At 42.9% G+C, this 14,025-nt stretch overlaps 1 protein-coding gene across 1 annotated transcript in view; it reads right to left on the bottom strand.

Moving 5' to 3' along the window:
- The window catches only part of APPL2 (adaptor protein, phosphotyrosine interacting with PH domain and leucine zipper 2), a 56,341-nt gene extending 49,102 nt beyond the window's left edge, over positions 1–7,239 (bottom strand). Inside the window, exon 1 of the mRNA XM_019642624.1 lies at positions 7,013–7,239. Within this exon, the coding sequence (XP_019498169.1) occupies positions 7,013–7,066 (54 nt within the window). The 5' untranslated portion in view covers positions 7,067–7,239. The remainder of the gene's footprint in view (positions 1–7,012) is intronic.
- Between the last annotated feature and the right edge of the window lie 6,786 nt (positions 7,240–14,025).

The following is a 14,025-nucleotide window of genomic DNA, read 5'->3' as shown; positions in this document are numbered from 1 at the left end:
TATTGTGAATTAGTTTCAGCTGTACAACACAGTGCAATTGTTACACTTTTTACCCCTCAAAGTGACAACCCCCCTCTCCCAATCCACCGCCCTACCCCCCCCCCCCCATATGATACATATCTATTACAATTCCTTTGACTCCACTCCCAGGAAAGCCAATTTTTAAAAGATTAAGACTTAAGGGCTATTATCTGTCTCACCGTTAGCCCCTACCTAAGCACCAGTAGGGTTCATCCATTGGAAAAAAAAAAAGTGTTAAAAGGGCAGCCACTCCCTTGACACCCATGAACTGAACACAACATCGGGCCTGAGTACTGAGGCGTGGACATTGAGCACCACGTCATCCCAGCAGCTAACCATCTGACTGGCTTCCTGCCATCCTGGACTTCTTGCAACAGTGTGTCATTCTTTCCTCTTATGGTGATGCTACCATCAATTTTGATGTCTTTCGTCATATTTCGTTCAACTTCAAACTCATGGCCAGGAAATTCCAAACAATTTCAAACTCATGGCCAGGAAATTTTGTGTGTCCCGGGTCCACCAGCGATACATTTGGGCACAAAACTCAAATGGCAACTTAACAAGAAGGCTAGCTCAGTTCCTTTGGGAAGACTAACTACCCAGTGCCCCGAGAAGAGTGGAGCAATGTCATTAGACGAAAGGTTTCTCCTATCTGACCCACACTGAGCACTAAAGAAATATTTAATGGATGATGTCTGAAGGATCAAGGTGTCACGTAAGAGACCATATCTACTCAAGGTACTTTTGTTATTATTAGCTCAGCACAGTGAGAATTTAAAATACGATGTTAGTGATAATGGGATCCCAATTTCAGAAAATAAGCCGTTACATCTAGAATGGACAGTTTGAGAAACACCTTTAATGAGGTGATATCAAAGCACTTTATAAAGTTTAATCCATTAAGGCTCATTATTTCCCTGCAAATGAATTCCAAGTCCTTCTTTCTTCTTCTAGCCTTTCTCAGGTAAGACAGCAGGAATTGACCTCAAAGCACCCCCAATAAACTAGACCGGGAACCTCGGCGTTTGGATTGTTTGTTCCACACACTCTGGTGCACTTCACAGCAGTGCACGCTTCTGCTGGCTCTGCCCCAGATGATCTTTAAGGCTAAAAATACCTGTTCTGAGACCAATGTACTTACTCTCTTCAGTACCAATCCTTATCCACAGAAGGACCAGAACACAAAGAATCACGAAAACGTTAAGATAGGTTTTTTAAAAGCTCTCAATGAGAGGAAAACATTACAGGGTGCATATAGTATGTAATTCATGTGTTAGAATGGAGTTCTTCAAACTTTTAAAAATTAAAATCCACACCACAAAACACATTTTACCAAACAGTATCACTAGTATACATACATACTCCAATTATTTCCTATTCCATTCTTTTCTGATCTAGTCCACTTGAAACAAAAATCACAGTTGTGACCCACTGGATCTCATAATCAACTAATGGATGGCAACCAGTAGGTGAAAAACACTGGTTTTGAATTCTTCATTCCATCTCTTTAAAATAAAATATACTTTATTTTAGGGAAAAAAATGTTAAATGACATTCTCAGAACCTACACTGGGTGGGCTATTGCCCTATATTCATTCATTCATGCACACATCTCTGCCTTCATCCAATATCTGATGAAACGTTGTGCTGGGAACTGGTAAGAACTGACTCGATGTTCTCCACGAGCTTATAGCCTGCTGGCACCTCTCAAAGGACCTGGGATCACCCTGGGACCGTGTTGGCAGTCCTGGATGCGAACTTGCAGAGTTAATGAGGTAATGAATGTACATAAAGTGTCTACAGTGCCTGAAACAGTGACAGCAAATAATATCATGAGGAAGCTAATGAACTTTCATTGCTTAGTGTATTCTGGACACTAAGGGCTTTACATATATGATTTTGTTTTAACACTACAGCAACACTGTTATCTACACAGCTATCCATAATGTCATCTAATAGTAAAGAGCCTTTTTGTACTCATGGTGCCAAACCTGCAGGATCCCACCAATGTTTAAGATTCTGATACCTTTCTTTGCTATAACTAATATGTCTAGGAGAATGGGAAGGAAAGCGAGTGATACAACTGGATTGAGCATAATTTAATTTACTACTATTGATATTCATTTAGTCAAGTCCTATCTATTGCTATTAATACTCTTAGGAATAAAACAGAATGGAAAACGAGAGGTAAGACGAAAAGAGAGGACTTGTGTTAATGTCCTCCACAAAGAGAACAGGAAGAAAAACAAACTACCATTTACCCTGTACCTATGTGTCAGACACTCTGCTGAGCACTAAATACTTGTTACTTCATTTAATCCTTCCAACAACTTTATGAGGTAGATACCATGGTTACATTAACCCCATTTTACAGATGATGAAACTGAAGTTGATCAAGGTTAGGAAACTTGCTCCAACTCCCACAGTTGGGAAGCAGCAGGACTGGGATGTAAACCCAGGACTGGCTGGTACCAAATGGCCACGCTTCCTCCACTGCAGGAGGCTGCAGCTGTCACCCAGCAGGTGAGCTTTATCAGTGGGAATGCCCTTTGGTCGGCAGCCCACAGTCCTGCCTGGAGCTGGCTTCCCTTTGGTCATCCTACTGCCATGCTCTCTCACCTGTGATGACTGCCGAAGAATTACATCACAAATGCTGTCTTTTTTCTTTCTTTATACTTTGGACACCCATTAGAACTGACAGGAAAACTCCAGTCTTCTGTTTCTAATTCAACTAGGCCGTGATCACACCTGAAAAAATACCCCCAGCTAGCTCAGACACACCACATCTGCTTAAACTTATATTTGGAACAGGAATGTTCTGAAACATAAAGAAGGAATGAGACCAAGGAACAGGCAAAGGCACACCAGTTGATAAAATATGCTACAGAAAAATCAGAAAGACAATGGTGCATATATCACTTATAAAGACAATAACAGCACTCATTTATGGAGTTGCTGGGACATACAGGCACGAAGACACTTTACATATGCTATTTATTCTTCATAAGAATTCCATTAAGTAACTCTTTTTATTCTAATTTTATAGATGTGGAAACAAAAGCTCAGAGAGGTTGAGTAACTTGCCTAAGGTAGCAGTGGTAGAATCAGGATTTAAACTTCATCTTTTTCCTACTACCCTACATTCTCAAGACTATGCCTGGCCACAAAAGCAAAACCAAACACCCTATGGATATAGTCTCAACTCCGTATCATCCCTCTAAAGGAAACTGGGTGTCACCCAGTAAATCAGTCCTAGACATGTCTACTCAAGAATAGCATCTAAGGGCCGGTCGAGTGGCTCAGTTGGTTAAGAGCTTGCCCAAGAGTGTGAGCTCTTAGCAACAGGGTCACCGTTTCGAATCCCACTTGGGCCAGTGATGCTGAGCCCCGAGCTGAGCTGCTGCTGAGCTGCCAACATGTGGCAGAATGGCTCAGCTGGTGAGAGCAAGTGCTCCTAACAACAAGGCTGCAGGTTTGAATGGTGGGCTACGCCCACCCTTAACTAAGACTGAACTCGGCACCTTGAGCTGAGCTGCTGCCCGGGTGGCTCAGGGGATAGAGCGTGCGATCTTAGCAACAGGACTGCCGGTTTGACTCCCACATGGGATGCTACACCCACCTGCAACTAACTGAACACAGCACCTTGAGCTCAGCGGCGCGACTGGACTTGGAGCTGAGCTTGCTGCACCCTCCACAATTAAGACCGAAGGACAACAACTTGGGTGGTCCCCTTCCCCAATTCCCCAACACTGTTCCCCTCCCCCAATAAAAAAATAGCATATAATTGTATAATGACATAATTTTAATAGCCCTGTTTTACATATATATATACACACACACACTTATATTTACAGGTAAGTATATATATTATATATGTCATAATATATTTATATATATATGTGTATATATATATATATTTTTTAAGGTAAAAACAATGAAAGTGCTTATAGTTTGGCGGAGGGAGGGAAATGTCTCAGTATAACCGAGTCTACTGAAAGGAAAAAATGTATTATAAATAGGGAACAGCAGGGCAAAATCCCTTCACAATGAAGACATAACCACCAGGTTATGTTCTGAGGCATCTTCCTTGAGTAAAGAAAGGCCTGGTTTGGTCAGAGAGGGCTGTTTCCAGCTGGACCACTCACTGCATCATCTCAGAACTAAGTCTTTATTTAATCTTTCTCTGCTTCAGTTATGCCAACTGCAAAGGAAACAAACAAATCAAAACAGTAAGCAATAGTGCTTTTGTTTTCACCTTATCTCCAAAGCAGACTACTTACACAAAAGAGAATAAGCCCCTGAAGAAGTGTGAGCTGCAGCAGCTCAAAGCTGCGTTTGTGTTCCTATCACAACAGTATTCACGCTGTACTGGGGCTGCCGCTCTCCTTATCTGCCTCCCGGAACAGACTGTGAACGAGTGGAGGGCAGGCGCCCTTATCTCCCTTGTCACTGCTTCCCAGCATCTAGCAGGCCTGGCAAGGAGCAGAGGCTCACAGACAGCAATGGGGACAGGTATCGTAATTCCGAAAACATTCTGCCTTTCGTGTATCAGAGGTAACCGGAAAAAACATGTGGATGTGCACAGGCAAGTCATATAACACATCGTGCAGGACTAAACAGGGGAAGATGAACAGATGTGTCTAAGGTCAGGCAACTGCTCGTCAGCTCTTCCTGGGTCACTGAGTTCAAATACAAAAGCTTTGTGTTCATTTAATGAATCCCATGCAACCAGGTTACTGGAGCAACCCTCATAACTACTCACCGCAAAACTAGAGGAAACAAACAATCGGTGGTTTCTTAGGATCTTTTCCTTTTAGTGAAACATTTTAGGTCACCGATGACAGAGAAGCCAGGTGTTGGGTAGCTGGATTAACTTGAATAACACAGGCAGGCTGTCTGGGTTCCAATCCTGACTCTGCCACTTTGTAGTGGATAACCTTGGGCAAGTTATTTAACTTCTCTGCTTCTTGGTAATTTAATAGATCACCTACTTCAAAAGATTGCTGGGAGGATTAAGTGAATTAATAATATAGGTAAAGCATTTAGAACCATGCCTGGCACATAAAATGCATGTGTGATATAAGTGTTTGCTATTCTTTTTATTCTATACACATAAAATAAAGGAGTTGGGTTAGATTCCTTCCAGTTCCAAGTCCATGAGTCTCCTTGGGAGTAAAGCTGCTGAGACACATGCCACACACAAGATTGTTAAATAAATATTCTACGATAATTATCAAAGACTTTCTTGAAAGTTAGCTTCCATCCAACAACCTCACCAAGAACCCTAGTAGGGTGACACCCAAGTCTCAAAAGCAGTGACAAGTTCCCTACCTTAAGAGGAACATTAATGAGGAATGACAGTGCCTCTAAACCTCCTCTTCCACATATAAGCTGTTATAAACCATGCAGATCTGATAAAAATTGAAGCTTCTAAAACCCCTTAAAGATCATCTGCTCTCTATGTCCCTCTGCTGCAGATGAGAAAACTGAGCCAGTCATAGGATGGGGATAAGTGACCTACCCAAATCACATGATAAGTCAGTGGCAGAGCCAGAATTAGGACCCAGGTCTCCTGACTCATTTGCCAGGCCTCTTTCTAGTTCCTCAGAGCTGAGCAAATCCTGTAAACCACCGAGAAATAGTGCATATTCATTTATGTGAGAGCCAAAAATTCAGAAGGTGACTTGTGGGTTAATGTAACCTCTCTAACCTGGTTCAGCCATCACCAAGCTCAGTTAGGAAAGGTACACATCTTCGAACCGCAGTTTCTCCGACTAAAAGCAAATGGAAATCCTCACTCAAAATGTTATCTACATGATCTTCAATCCTACACTGTATGCGTGAGGATGGACGAAATGACTTCTAGTAAGGGTCCCATTTGGGATCCATTAAAATGCCAGAAGTCTAGAGACTTCAAAGAGGCCTTTGAAAAGTCAATTAGACCAGCAGATGCCAATTAAAAAAAAAATCACAGCTCGCCTACAGTTTCTTACAAAGAAATGGGCACAAGGCAACTAAGCACACAGCCCTTTTGACTCCTTGTTCTGAACTGGAGAGAGGCAGGGTGGGTGGGTGTGGGCAAGCCCATCAACGGATCGTCCCAGGGCTAAAATTCACGGAGAAGGAAAAGGAAAGGAACCCAAAAGAGAAGGGAAACCGTGAAAGGAAAACAGGTCAATCCTATTCTAATTTTTCAAGAGTTGAGACACTAGGGAATAAAGAGGCTTATTTAAATAGCCCAGGAATACAGAACCGGGAGAGCAGACATGAAAAGTTCCCTGGGGAAAGGTGCTCTGAATTTTGAACCAAATGTCACTCTGCACTTATTTGCTATATTCCCACACCAACTTTCACCGGCAGAGAGCTCGAAGAACTTGACTGTCAGGTGCGCTAATGGAGCTGGTGTTAACTCTGTCTTCACAACTGGGCAAACAGTGCCAAAGGGAGGCCTGGCACCGCTGGGGAAGGAGATCCAGGCTTTGCCTGCCTCCCACTGTGGCCCTAAGTCCACCAGTTCCCTCCCACCAGTAAACAGCAGGAGGAATAATCACGATAACCCCTGACTCTGTGTCAGGCACTGTCTGCTAACAACTTTACGGGCTTTAATTCTAACAGCTCTACGAGGCTGGTCCCATTATTATCCCTATTTTATAGATGACAAAACTGAGGCACAAAAAGGTTAGGTTATTTGCCCAGGGCACTCAGCTGGTCAGTGGCGGAGCCGAAGTTTAGGCCGGCAGCCTCCGTTTCAGCTGAGTTTGGAAAGGGGTCATGACACAAAGGCTCCGGCCGTCCGGGGCTCCCCCGGGTTCTCCAGCTCCGCCTGAGGGATGCTCGCTCCCGGGTCATCCCGGGCCTAGGATGCAGAGCCGGGCCCGCCCCCTCCTCGCCCCTCAGGGGGCCCTGCGCCCTCCCCGCCTCCACCCAGGGGCTGGAGGGGCTTCCTCGGCCTCAGCGCTCCCGCGAGGGATGCTGGAGCGGCGGGAGGTACCTGGGGGCTGTCCTGCAACGCCTCCTCCAGCAGCAGCTTGTCTACGGCCGGCATGATGCCGCGCGGCGGGGCCGAGGGCTGGATGGAAGGACCGAGGGCGGGAGGCGCGGCCGCCGAGGCTGCTCGGACTCAGGCGACGAGGCAGACGCTCTGTGCCCGCGGCTGCCCGCGCGCGCCCACGCCTACCCAGTGGCCGCCGCTGCCGCCCTCCCGCCCGCCGGCCCTCCTCCCAGCCGAGCCCCGCCCTCCGCGGAGCAGGATCAACAGGAAGTGTGGCCAGCGCCCGGCCCGCCCACCGGAAGTGTGGCGTGCCGCTTCCGCCGCGCCCGCACGTTGCGGGGAGCCGCAGACCCTGGCGGCCCCGAGGCTGCTGTCTGATCGCCTGGGGTGTCAGTCTCCTTGGGGAAGGGGCCCCGGTACTTATGCCAGTCAGTGCATAGAAAGCTCGAGAAGGGGAACTTGAGGGCGGAGAGATAAGGTTTTATCTGCTGTGAGTACCCCGAAAACTGTTGAATCGAAGGCGATCGATGCGAACAGATTTTGCTGCTGTGACTCGCCACGTTTTTGTTTTAACGGAAGGAAAACGGCGACACGTCCACACCACTTTTTTCCAGATGAATCTCAGTTATCCCCGAAACGGCTGTGAGAACAGAGAGGTCACCTAATTTTAGGAGAAACTGGATGACTTGAGTCATTCGTGATATTCAGACGGAACCATTTTTTGAAACCAGAGCAATTTGATTTGAGCGCTATGCTTAGATTTCACCCTCATGAGTTGCTGTGTTTTCTCATTTTGGAAAATTGCGTAATCAAGTTTTTAGAGTTGGAAAGTTGAGATATCTAGCTCAGTGTTGTCATTCAGGAATTTAAAAATTTAGAGGACCTAGAGAGTGAAGTGATTTGGTTAGGGCCAAACAGTTAAAGAAAGCTAGAGGAAGAAGGAAGGAAGCGAGGGAGTGATGGAAGATTGGCAAATGGAATTTCGTGGGGGTTTTTTTTCTTTCTTTTTAATACCAAAGGCAAGGGTTTCAGAAGTTTCTTCTTTAGGAATCAGGATTTGTCCAATAGGACACATGTCATCAAAATCAACAGGCAGAATATGAAAAATTATACAAATTTTGTATTCTACAAAACACTTAGGTATATTAAGGCACAATCTGATTTGCAAACGCCTCTGAAAGTCTGGTCACCTGCTCTCTGATCGCTTGAAAACTCCAAGGCCGTTTTTCCTAGCGGGCTCTAACCAGCACCAATCTTTGCTGAGCCACTCACTGTATGGCCTCCATGGGGACATCATCCAGCATCCTTTTCCCGGTTATATTCTTCTTCTTGGGTAGAATAATGCTCACACCATGTATTTTCCTTTTCCTGTGTTTTCTGTCAAGTACCATTCAGTTACTTTCACCTCATACACTCTTCCACCTTGCTCCTCGCTGAAATCCTCTTTCACAAGGTCAGACTCAAACTTTTCCTTTCCCCTTCCTGGCCCCAAAGATCACCACCTCTTCTGAACAGCCAGCGCCTTGATGGTCATTTAACATGTCTTACCCTGTAGCACTTTTTCTTTCTATGTGTAGGTCTTACTCCCTCTTTAAATAATAACCCTCTTGAGAGCATAGCATGTTGCCTTCCTTTTATTCTGAATACTGGGACACATTATAACAAATAGATGTTTGCTGTTTGTGACATGCTCAATCAACTCTCCAATTACGTAAGAGAAATTGCCCCCAACCTTCCGTCTTGCTTTGTTCCTATCCTTCCATCCAACTGGAAACACAACCATTATTAGTTGCCTCCTAGGAAAACAATCATGATCCTGTTGATGATAAGAGTAGTGGGAGATTTACCAAGGGAAAGAAATACATACATTTTAGTTTGAAAATAGATTTTAAAAGGAGACAATGCCCTCTAGAACCCTGGGAAGGTCTCACAGGTCCCCTTGGGAATCATGTGTCACCCCTTTTTCATGTGTCACCTCATCTCCTAATTAAAGTTGTTTTTCCTCAAACACCAGCTTTCAGAATTGTTTAAACCATGTTTTTACACAATGCCATTGCTTTTTCACATTTTATTGCTACATTATAGGCTAAACAGCCTTAGTGGGATTTCTTGGCACTTAAGTATCATTTATAACGTTGTTCCTGTGGGGGAAATGCATCCTAAATTCAAAACAAGAGAGTTACAAGAACCAACTCTGGAACTACAACACATTTGCAAATTGTTCATGTAACTTACTTTTATTAATTTACCCAATCATCTGTTCATTTAATAAATATAGATCGCTTAATGTTAAGCATTGTGTCTCCTACTTATTCTACTGTCCTTATTATGACTCATTTAAACTCTGAAGCCAAAGATCCTCCCTTCAACAGATAATCTGCGAAAAATGATATAAGAGGAACTTTTATATAAGCATGAGCAACTTTTTAAAAGTTTCATGAGAAAGTATCTGTTCCTATTAAACTATTGTGAGGGTGGATTTCAAACATCCCCCCAACTGTATCTGAAATCCCCGGACAGCTGGGAGGTTGGTAACAGGAAATAGAAATATGGACAGCTTATAGTTGTCATGTCCTTCGGGGAGAGAAAGGATGAACTCTATGGAGCAGAACCTTTTACCCAATGAAGACCAGTTGGGAAAAGGGCAGGAGCTATTTCCATAGGCACCCATCCGTGTATCCTGTAATAACCTGGAGTTTTTCAATTTCAAATGACAGAAACCTAACTGCAGTTAATGTAAAGAAAACATACAAGTCTGGGAGAGACTGAGGGGTGAGGAGGCTGTATTTCTTAGGTTATTTGTATTCTGATGACAATGATCGTGTGTGTGCGGGGGTGGGGGTGGGGGTGGCATTTGGCAGCACCTCAATAAGGTGAAACAAATCCACTTCAATCTAGCTGCTGGGTTCAATGCTTCTTCCTAANGGGGGTGGGGGTGGGGAGGGGGTGAAGATACAGGAGAGTGAAGTGACAATTGCAGGAGCACAGTCCCTGAGCAGACAAAAAGGAGTGGGATCCAAATCACACGTGAAGGGGACAGAAGCAGGGACAATGCATTCAGATCGAAATACGAGACAGTAGGTTGGTAGATGAACTGGCGGAGGATGAAGGAGTTCGGAATCCATTTATTTTCTCAGGAAAACTCAAAGCAATGATGATGAGAGGGTGTTGGCAGTTTGAAGATAAAGGAAAGGGTATGATCAAGTCATCTTGGGGAAGATGAGGCATAAATATTAATATTCCCATTTTACAGAAGCTGCAACTGAGGCTCAAACAAATGACAGAGCCAAGGTTCCAAAGGCCAGGACTGTGCCTACTGCACCCAAAGAGAAGAAGGCAGTCCTCTCAGTAGGAAGCCGAAGGTTAGCTGACCCTAGGACCCCTCTCCTCTTACCTGCCAGGTGCCTACATCATGTCTGACCTACAGGACATGCTTTCTGAATGGTTGCTGAATGAATGACTGTTTCTGTTTTCTCCACCTAAGACTCCTGCGACGTCAGGCTATTTACTTCATTGACTGTCCTTTCATATACTTTGCTTTCCTACAGCCAGACCATGGAGGCCAAGAGGAAACTAAAGTCCTGCAAGGAGGTTTGGAGTCTTCAGGTCTGAGAGACCACCATGGAAAACAGTAAAACGGAAATAAGAGCAAAGAGCCTCGTCAGTTCTGAGCACTGTCTTCATCTCATGGAGGGGATTGCCCTGTGACTTTTACTCAAGGTACAAATGTTTTAATGTCACCCTGCTGTTTAAAACCCTTTGGTGACATGAGTAGTAGTAGTAGTAATAATAATAATAATAATAATAATAATAATAATAATAATAGCTGCAAATGGGCACTTACTGAGCTATTACTGTGTGCCAGGTTCTATATTAATTATTTTACCTTCATTATCTCCTGGCATCTTATCCAAAAGCTCCTTGGTTATTTGCTGTTATAATCCTCATTTTAAAAATGAGGAAACTGAGGCTTAGAAAGCTTAAGGGATTTGCCCACAGTTAGTTGATATCAGAGGTGGGATTCAAACCCAGGCAGTCTGTCTCCGGAATGTGTTCTTACCCAGCCTCTTTAGAATCTGCCTCGGTGGCTGCCCATTGCCTACAGGGTCACATCTGTGTTCCTTAAGGGACACAAGCCCCTGCATGACCTAGCTCCTGGGTACCGTACTGCTGTCATCTCCTGCCATGACCCTTTGCGTACCTGCCGTATGAAGGTCATGGCAGTGCTTGAAAATACACTGTTTGGCATGCCTGTATCTGTGCAGAGATTGTGTTCCTCAGCCCCAAATGCTCTTCCCTCCATGAGCCACTCAACAAATTCAGCTTCTAAAGCTCAGCTTAAATATCACTCTGTGGTCAAAGAAATTCAACTCAGTGCATATTAACTAAGCATGTAGTTAGTTCCTAAGCTCAAGCAAGGCATTGGAAGTTCAATTATGTAGAAGAGACATGGGCTTTCTGCCTTCAAGGGAGCTTCTGGTCTAAGGATGGCAGGTCATCAAAGAGATGAGTGTTCTCATAGGGGATGCATAGGCTGCAGGGGAGCACATGGGAGAAGGCGAAGGTTCACATTTCTGTGCATCGGGAAAGGAGCTTGGATGAGAAAAGTGGCCACCATTAGTCAGTCTGTCTCGCATGGAGCTGTTGCCATGTCTGTGTGTTCATGGCTCTGTCTGCTGGTACTGGTAAGTCAGTCTTGCAAGTAAAATAAGTATTAGTAAGTTTATATGCATAGTGTGCTTTATATAAATCTTTTGATAATAAGTTTTGGAAGAAAAATGCATCCTTAAGTGGGCAATTTGACACGAGATCCCGTGTACTGCTGTGACACTTGCTAGAAGAGATTAGTGTTACCGTATTTCCCCATGTATAAGACACACCCTTTTTCAAAAAATTTGGGGTCTAAAAACGGGGTGTATCTTATACAGTGGTTGTAGATTTTTTTTTTACTTGTATTTCCTGCTTTTTTTCACGCTTGGTTTTTGTGCTCATACAACCTCTGTATAAGACACACCCAGTTTTTAGAACCCCAATTTTTTTTTAAAGTGTGCGTCATATACATGGGGAAATGGTACTTTATTCAGCTGTCACCCAATAACATTCACTGGCAGTTCCCAGGGTTTGAATATTCACTATAAGTGACAGTTCTTTATAAATACCACTAAACTTAAGTTTTCTTATTTACTAGACAATTTTAGTCATTATCATGAGTAAAGAATATATAATATTAGAAGTATTTCAAGAATAGCTTATGATATTAGGAATTCCTGTGATTTCCCAAGAATTCTGGCTTCTTATTTTCAACTCCCAAAGACTAATAATACATTTTGGAAATATTAGTAGGGGCCTGTAGGCTCAACTGAGACTTTCTTTATGTTGCTTTAGGCTGATTTCATTATCTTTCCTCCATCTGCCTATGAGCCTTGGTACATGCTTTTATTAGCACTTAAGCCACTGTCTTAATTAATTTTTTATTAGTTTTAGGTATACAAAACAACCTAATGATTTGGCATTTATACCCCTCACAAAGTGATAACCCCACCAAGTCTACTGCCCATCTGACATGGTACATAGCTCTTATAATACCATTGACTATATTTCCTGTGCTGGACTTTACAGCCCATAAATATAAATATATATATTTAATTATAGTTGACATTCAATGTTATTTTATATTAGTGTCAGGTGTACCGTGCAGTGGTTAGGATTTATATAATCTATGAAGTGATTCCCCCCAGTAAGTCCAACACCCATAGGACTGCTTTCCTTGTGTCCCACAGATTTGGGGTCAATGTGTTTTCATTTTCATTTGTCTCAAGGTATCTTTTGGTTCTTTCCTTGATCTCATTGTTGACTCATCCATTATTTAGCAGCATGTTATTTACTCTCCACGTGTTGGTGTGTTTTTCAGTTGTTTTTCTTGTAAGTGATTTCTAGTTTTATATCATTGTGGTCAGAGAAGACACCTGATATGATTTTGATCTTAAATTTATTGAGACTTGTTTTGTGACCTAAAATGTGGCTTATCTTGGAAAATCTTCCATGTGCACTTGAAAAGAAGGTATATTCTTATATATTCTGCTGCTTTGGGGTGAAATGCTCTAAAAATATCAATTAAGTCTATTTGGTCTAGTGTGTGTTTTAAGGCCGCTGTGTCCATGTTGATTTTCTGTCTGAAAGATCTGTCCATTGGCATCAGTGGTGTGTTAAAGTCCCCTACTATGATTGTGTTACGGTTAATCTCTGCCTTTATGTTGGTCAATATTTGTTTTGTATATTTAGGAGCTCCTATGTTGGTGTATAGGTGTTTACTAGGGTTTTGTCCTCTTGTTGGATTGATGCCTTTGTTATTATTTAATGTCCTTCTTTTTCTCTTATTATAGTCTTCATTTTAAAGTCTATTTTGTCCAATATAAGTATTGCTACTCCAGATTTTTTCTTGTTTCCATTTGCACAAAACATCTTTTTCTATCCCTTTACTTTCAGTCTGTGTGTGTCTTTTGATCTGAGGTGAGTCTCTTGTAGACAGCGTATGCATGTGTCTTGTTTTCTTATCCACTCAGCTACCCTATGTCATCTGGTATAAGTATTGCTACTCTAGCTTGTTTGTTTGTTTCCATTTTCATGAAATCTCTTTTTCCATCCCTTTACTTTCAGTTTGTGTGTCTTTTGATCTGAAATGAATCTCTTGCAGGCAGCATATATGAGGGTCTTGTTTTCTTATCCATTCAGCCCTATTATCTTTTGACTGGAGCAATTAATCTATTTACATTGAAAATAATTCTTAATAGGTATGTAGTTATTCCCATTTTATTATTCTTTTTTAAAATTTTATTTATTATAATTTTTTTTAAAGATTTTTATTGGGGAATTGGGGGATGGGAACAGTGCTGGGAAATTGGGGGAAGGGGAACAGAGAAGTTGCTGTCCTTTTGTTCTTCAGTCTAGTTGTGGAGGACGTTGCTTCACTGGCCCAAGTTGGCACCATCATTGTGCTCTTCCCAGGAGAGGCA

Source organism: Hipposideros armiger, unplaced genomic scaffold, assembly GCF_001890085.2.
Source record: "Hipposideros armiger isolate ML-2016 unplaced genomic scaffold, ASM189008v1 scaffold_71, whole genome shotgun sequence".
NCBI classification, from domain to species: Eukaryota; Metazoa; Chordata; class Mammalia; order Chiroptera; family Hipposideridae; genus Hipposideros; species Hipposideros armiger.
This window is presented reverse-complemented; position numbering and strand designations above follow the sequence as displayed.